The sequence below is a fragment of the Acomys russatus genome, chromosome 1, assembly GCF_903995435.1.
Source record: "Acomys russatus chromosome 1, mAcoRus1.1, whole genome shotgun sequence".
In the NCBI taxonomy this organism is placed as follows: domain Eukaryota; kingdom Metazoa; phylum Chordata; class Mammalia; order Rodentia; family Muridae; genus Acomys; species Acomys russatus.
The window spans coordinates 66,089,544-66,096,809 of record NC_067137.1 but is presented as its reverse complement, the minus strand read 5'-3'; the positions used below and the strand labels follow the sequence as shown (position 1 = coordinate 66,096,809).

General features: G+C 47.8%; 1 protein-coding gene and 1 non-coding gene across 2 annotated transcripts in view; one reads left to right on the top strand and one right to left on the bottom strand.

The window, feature by feature from the left end:
• Positions 1-1,654: 1,654 nt before the first annotated feature.
• LOC127197382 (U1 spliceosomal RNA) lies at positions 1,655-1,819 on the bottom strand. The gene has a single exon (XR_007831664.1). It is a non-coding gene; the product is annotated as a U1 spliceosomal RNA (small nuclear RNA).
• Positions 1,754-7,266, top strand: part of Eapp (E2F associated phosphoprotein) — a 23,280-nt gene continuing 17,767 nt past the window's right edge. Inside the window, 4 exon segments of the mRNA XM_051144344.1 lie at positions 1,754-1,811; positions 5,252-5,292; positions 5,294-5,325; positions 7,205-7,259. Of these exon segments, the coding sequence (XP_051000301.1) occupies positions 1,754-1,811; positions 5,252-5,292; positions 5,294-5,325; positions 7,205-7,259 (186 nt within the window).

Below are 7,266 nucleotides of genomic sequence, written 5' to 3'. Positions count from 1 at the left end.
TTCCAGAGCAGCCAGGGCTACACAGTGAACCCTGTCTCAAAATAATAATTAACAATACTTTAACCCCAGCACTCGGGAGGCAGAGGCAGGTGAATCACTGTGAGTTCCAGGCCAGCCTAGTCTTTTACAAAGCTGAGTCCAGGACAGTCAAGGCTACACAGAGAAACCCTGTCTCGAAAAGCAAAAAAAAAAAAAAAAAAAAAAAAAAAGAGTTTAAGATTTTCTTAGCTCTGTGCTGTGTGTATGCGTGTGCTTACCTGTGTGTCTGTGTATCACAAGTGCACTGTGCTCAATGCACGACAGAAAAGGACACTGGGCATCAGCTCCCCTAGAACTGGAGTTCTGAACTGGAGTTCAGCTGTGAGTTGCCGTGTAGGGGAAATGGAACCCGGGTCCTTCGGAAGAACAGCCTAAACTGCTGAGCCATCTCTCCAGCTCCTCTACCTAAGCTATCTATCTATCTATCTATTTATCTATCTATCTATCTATCTATCAAGGAAAGTCCCCTTTCTGTGCCGGTGGTTAACAAGCTCCACACGTGTTCCCACTCCGTTTTCACTTCCCCCAGTATACACGTACCTTCTGGACCCGAAAAACCTAACGTTCCAGCCTTGTGGTTTGACCGGACTGTCACCTTCTCCCAGGCGAGGATACCAAGTAGTGACCTGACCGTAGAACCGGGCCTTCAAGGGACATGACCACGCTGGCATCCCGATAGACTCCCAGCCCCTGGAACGGTCTTGATTTTGCAGTACGGACGCTAGAAGCTTGAACCAGGGAGCTCTGGGGCCTGAGAGCCGGAAGAACAAAGGTGTTACCTCAAAGCACCTGTGCTCAGCCGGCGCCTGGGGTGGCCATGCTCCACTCACTGCATCCTTGGAGGAGTGCCTGCCACGTGACCAACCCGGAAAAGAGGCGTACCTACTCCCTTTGCCTGGCATCATTTCACAGGCTGTTGGCAAGGAATTGGAGACAGGGTGTCTTGTCACTCAGCAACCCAGGCTGGCCTAGACCTGGTGGCGACCACCTCGGGTGGACAATTCCTTGAAGCTGAATGCGGATGAAGGCGTCGCCCTACTCCTGGCAGCGCATACACTTCATGCAAGTGTTCTACCAAACGAACCATCCCCTCTTCCTGGGCTGGATACTTCTTCTGTGTTTGCGTATGCCACGTGCGTGTGCAGAGGAGAGGTCTTCCGGTGTAGGAACTTCAAGGCTGGGTGGCCCTCAGCAAGAGAAGGTACTGGATTTTTTTTTTGTTTTGTTTTAAGTTTATTCACTTATTCTGTATGCAGCGCTCTGCCCGCATGTACACCTGAAGGCCAGAAGGGGGCAGCAAGAACCCATTACAGATGGTGGTGACCCACAATGTGGTTGCTGGGAACTGAAGTCAGGACCTCTGGAAGATGAATCAGCCAGTGCTCTTAACCTCTGAACCATCATCTCTCCAGGTCCCAGGGGCAGGAGTTTTAAGTAGAATGGAAAAAGGCCTGGTCCTCCTGTGAAGCCCTCGCCCCGCACCACTGATACCGAGTTCAGCTAAACAGTGGAATGCAACTCAAAGCAATACGAGGCTACCGAGTCCACCAGAGAAATGAAAAGAAAGATGATACCTCACTGCAGCAGATTATCTTGTTTTTCGCACCAACGAGACCCGGGCAGAGCGCGAACGCAGTCCTCCACGACCACAAATTATGCAGTCGAGTTTCCCCGCATTTGGGGAAATCGCAGGGGTCAGCACGTCCGGAGTGCAATGGACAAGCCTCGCCCTGGGAAAACCACCTTCGTGATCATGGTATCTCCCCTGCCAGGTAAGTATAATAATCTTTTTCTTCTTCTTTTTTTTTTTTTATAATGTATCAAGCCGGGTATGGTGGCACACACCGTTAATCCCAGCACTCGGGAAGCAGAGGCAGTCAGATCGCTGAGAGTTCAAGGCCAGCCTGGTCTACAAAGGGAGTCCAGGACAGCCAAGGTCACACAGAGAAAGAAATCCTGTCTTGAAAAACCAAAAAATAAAGATTTAAAAAGCATCAAATACACTTATGGGTGTTTTGCTTCCTTGTTTGCCCGTGTGCAGTGTCCACTGAAGCCAGAAGAAAGAAGGTATCAGACTTCCTGGAACTGAAGTTACAGAGGGTTAAGCTGTTGTGTGGGTGCTGGGAACTGAACCCAGCTCCTCTGGAAGGGCAGCAAGTGTTCCTAACCACTCAGCATGTTGTGCAGGTTAACCACAGCTTTGGTAAGTTGATGTGTGGGGCTGCTGTGTCCTGTCCAGAAGATAGCACTTGACAGCTGTCCTCCCACCCTGACCGTTCTTACAGAAGACTGTCCCTCTTCTGAATCCTCTGCCCCTTGCTTGGGGGGAGACAAGGTGTAGACCATTCACCGGCAGTGGAGCACTCAGAGTTACTTATTCTTGGCATGTTGGTGGGTTGTGGATCTCTGCAATAACCACTACCCAGAAAGAAGCTTCTCTGCCACTCCCCAAGACCAGCTCCAGGAACGGCGAGGAGAGAGGAGAGCTGGATTTGCAGTAGGGAGAACTGAGCAGGCAGCAAATGGCTGGTTAAGGGAAATCAACCGTTGGTTGAACAACTAACTAGCTGGAGGAACTAGTTGTGTTATGCCCAAATTTCTCCCTGAGCAGTCCACCCAAGACACGAGTCCAAATGCAATGGCAAGGAAGGCTTTAATGAAGGTTCGAACCCGGGCCACCCCTCCAATGCACTGAGACAGCAGATGCAGGGAAGCAGCCTTGAGGCTCCATTGAGAGGGGTTTTTGTAGGTGTTAGACAAAGAAATGGGTGATACAGTGTATGATTGGATGGCCCTTGGGCAGAAAAGCTGCAAGCAGGGAGTTACAGGCCTGGGAATTTCATGGTTGGGTAGGTGTAGGGGCAAGTTGGCCTCTGGAAAAGATTGGTTGAAACACTCATGGGGGCATTAGGAACTTTGGCCTGGCTTCTGCTAATTGGTTGTTGCTAAGAGCCAGATCACCTGTTAGTCAGCTTGACCAGCAGAGTGTGTATTTGGTGAGCTGATTGTGTTGCTAGGGAATAGTTTTCTGGAATCTGGGTTCAGCCTTTGACCAGGTTTAACACAAGATGGAGTTCTTTTTCTTTTCTTTTCTTTTCTTTTCTTTTTTTTTTTTTTTTTTTTAAGATTTATTTATTTATTATGTATACAAGGCACATCAGATCACATTATAGATGGTTGTGAGCCACCATGTGGTTGCTGGGAATTGAACTCATGACCTCTGGAAGAGCAGTCAGTGCTCTTAACCGCTGAGCCATCTCTCCAGCCCCTCTTTTTTTTTTTTTTTTTCAAAATGGAGTTTGTCTGGTCCTTTCAGTTGTTGAAGAGAAGTTGAGGAATGGAGGGAAAAAGAAATGCTCTGAGGCTCAGGATTTTTGAGATAGGGTTTCTCTGTGTAGTCTTGGCTATCCTGGACTCGCTTTGTAGGCCAGGCTGGCCTCAAACTCACAACAATCCATCTGCCTCTGCCTCCTGAGTGCTTGGATTAAAGGCATGCACCACTATCACCAGGCTAAGTCCAGAACTTTTCTATCTGGCTGTCTCGCTGGCTATCTGTCTGACTCCTTACTTGCTTACTTGTTTGCTGTTTTTCTAAATATCTTCTTTTTTTAATGTTTTTTTTTAAAAAGATTTATTTTTTTATTTATACCTTGTTCTGCCTGCATGTGAGCTTGCATGCCAGAAGAGGGCACCAGACCTCAGTAGAGGTGGCTGTGAGCCACCATGTGGTTGCTGGGAATAGAACTCAGGACCTTTGGAAGGGCAGACAGGGCTCTTAAGCCACTTAGCCATCACTCCAGCCCCCTAAATATCTTGCTGTTGCCCATCTCTCTTCTCTCTTGCTGCTCCCCATCTCTCTATCTCTCTTACTGCTCCCCATCTCTCTCTCTCTGCTGCTCCCCATCTTTCAATCTCTCATTATAGATGTTTGCCAGCCACCATGTGGTTCTTGGGAATTGAACTTAGGACCTGTAGAAGAAGAGTGTTTTGTTTTGCTTTTAGTTTTTGTTTTTCTTTCTTTCTTTTCTTTCTTTATTTCTTTCTTTTTTTTTCTCTTTCTTTCTTTCTTTTGTTGTTGTGTTGTTTTGTTTTGTTTTATTCTGTTTTGTTTTTTGGCTGTCCTAGACTCGCTTTGTAGACCAGGCTGGGCCGAACTCACAGCAACCCTCCTGCCTCTGTCTCCCAAGTGCTAGGATTAAAGGTGTGCACCACCACCAGGCCCGGCTTTTGTTTTTGTTTTGCAAGACAGGGTTTCTCTGTGTAGTCTTGGCTTACTTAGGCCTTACGGTGTTTTCTTCCTCGCGTTTTCTCTATATGACATTCTCTTACCCTCACAACAGTTCTTAAAATCTTCTAGAATACAATGCAGTTATTATCTTTAAGAGCATGAAAAGTTCATTTTAACGGAACCAGCAGCCTCTGCGTGCACAGTCATCTACACCATAACCCCACGCTCTTTGTGAATTCAGGAACTTCCGCTCAAATGCCTCGCGGGGCGGGGCGTGGTCTTGTTATGGATTGTGTACCCCCAACTTTGGATTCGAAATCTGGCTTCGTGGCCCTGTACCTCTAGGATACAGTCCCCAGGTTCTGGGCAAAAAGGAAGCTGTAGCTCATTGCTTCCGCCAGCCGAAGAAATTATCCTCACAGAACATAATTCTAGGAGAATCACCTTTGTTAAAATTTAAGAAACGTTAAATCCGTTTTCCGTCTTATTTTTCTGAGTACGTTTGTCATAAATTACTTATCTGCAGACAACCATAAACATAATAAAAACCAAGGGAGGAAAGGCCGAGACAACTTGGAAGGTACAAATCAGACTGGATAGGGGCACACAACTGTAATCTCAGTTCTCCGCTGGTCACAGAAGGCGGGGCGAAGTCAGCCTGGGCTAAATTGCAGCTGACGGTCCAGACGGGCCGGAGCCATTTCAAAAACTAAAGAAAGCAAAACAAAACAAAGAAACAAAGAAAAAAGCGATAAAAAGAGAGCTGCAGTTTTCAGCGGAAAGAAAGAAAAACGCAAACAGGAACGGTAACACTGAACCTCCCCCTAAGCTGTCCCTCTCAGTCCTTTCCCTGGGACGGCTTGCGCACGCGCACAGGAAGAACTCACAATAAGGGCGGAAGTCGAGTCATGGGGACGATTTAGAGAAGGTACCGGCGGAGTACACTGAGACCGCCGGATTGTGTAGCCCTCCCGAGGTCGCCATGAACCGGGCTCCATGATGACTACGATCCTTACGCCGTGGAAAGAGCCGAGCGACGAGGAGCCAGCTCTGAGCAGGTGGGCCGCTGCCCCGCGGTGTCCGCCTAGCCCTGGCCCAGGTCGCTTCGCTCTCCGATCTTGCGAGCTGCGCGCCACCCGTATAGCCCGCTTCTCTGTGGAACCCTTCGGGTCGCATGTGGGCTGCCTCAGTCTGTAGGGAGCCAAGCAGTAGATAGCAGTGCGGTAAGGAGCCGGGGTCCATCTGAGGATTTACGCTTGGGGACCCCGGGATTCTGGAACATCCCCTCTTCCCTGGATGTCATTCCACTAATATAATTTTGTGATGTTTAGGAATGTTACATAAGTGGATTTAGACACTGTATAACCTCTGTTATTTTGCTCCCCGTCCCTCCCCCCGAGATTTAGTTGTGTATGTTTTTTATATCGTAGAGCTCTCCTTCCACCCTTGTTGCTAGGAGCAGACCCCCGGGTTTTATCTGCTAGACAAGTGTTCTGTTACGGAGTTGCATTCCAGAGTGCTGGGGTTACAGCTGTGAGCCACCATGCTAGGATCAACGTGTTTCTTTTGTTTCTTTCTTTTTGGATTTTAGAGACAGAGTTTCTCTGTGTAGCTTTGGCTGTCTTGGAACTCACTCTGTAGACCAGGCTGGCCTCGAACTCAGAGATTCACCTGCCTCTGCCTCCTGAGTGCTGGGATTAAAGGTGTGCACACACACCGCGAGTAATGTAATTATCGTGATATATGTGTCACCTGCATGCGACAGAAGAGACCTCAGAATCCAGTATAGATGCCTTGTGAGCCACCATGTGGATGCTGGCGAATTTGACTCAGCGTATCCTCAGGAGAGCAGAAGTACTCCTCTCCTCTCCCCGGCTCCTCTTCTTTGGTTTTCCGAGGACAGGGTTTCTCTGTGTAGCCTTGGCTGTCCTGGACGCGCTTTGTAGACGAGGCTGGCCTCGAACTCACAGTGATCCACTCTGCTGCTCGAGTGCTTAGTGCTGAGATTAAAGGCATGCGCTACCATGCCGGGCTTTCAGACAGTACTCTTAACATGTGAGGCATTCTCAGCCCCTATAATATTTTTAATTAAATAAAATCTCAGTGCTGTGGGGAAGTGCCTACACTTTTAATCCCAGCACTTGGGAGGCAGAGGCAAGCGGATCGCTGTGAGTTCAAGGCCAGCCTGGACACAACCATCCAGTGCCCTTTTCTAGCCTCTGGGCACCAGGCAACACCGCTGATGCATAGGTACATATACAAGCAGAACACCCCAGAGGCAGGGATATCCGTGAGTTCGAGGCCAGCTGGTCTACAAAGAGAGTCCAGGACAGCACGCTAAGACGAAACCCTGTCTCGAAAAAACAACCAACCAACCAAAAAACAAAAACCAAAAACCAAAAAAAACCAAACAAAAAAAAACAAACCCCAAACAATAATCCAAACAACCAAAACAACCCAACAAAAAAACAAGCAGAACACTCACACACATACAAGAAGAGAGCAAGTTGCACTTGTGCCTCATGTCTGTTAACTCAGCATCCGGGAAGTAGAGGCAGGAGGATTGCTGCAGCTTTGAGGTCGAATGGTCTACTAGTGTGAATTCGGTTTAGCCAGGGCTAAATAGTGAAACCCTGTCTCCCAAAAACAAAACAAAAACCAACTCCCAAATCCAAAACTGACTAAGGAAGGATTAGTGATTCTTGCTATTCTATATGATGGGTCATCGATACAGTAGAAATTTGCAAAACTTAAAATTGCTGTTGAGCAGTAAGACGAGAGAAGTTTTTAGTGATTTCATTTTATTTTGTGCTGTTAGAATTCAAACCTAGGGCCTTGTCCGTGCTCCCTGAGTGCTCTACCACTGAGAGCCACATCCCAGCCCTGATGTTAATGTTTTTTAACATCCATATTCTCTGTGCTTTAAATGCTTGCTAGTTCTGAAGATGAAGTTGATGTGCTTTTACATGGAAACACTCCAGACCGAAAGAAACACTCAT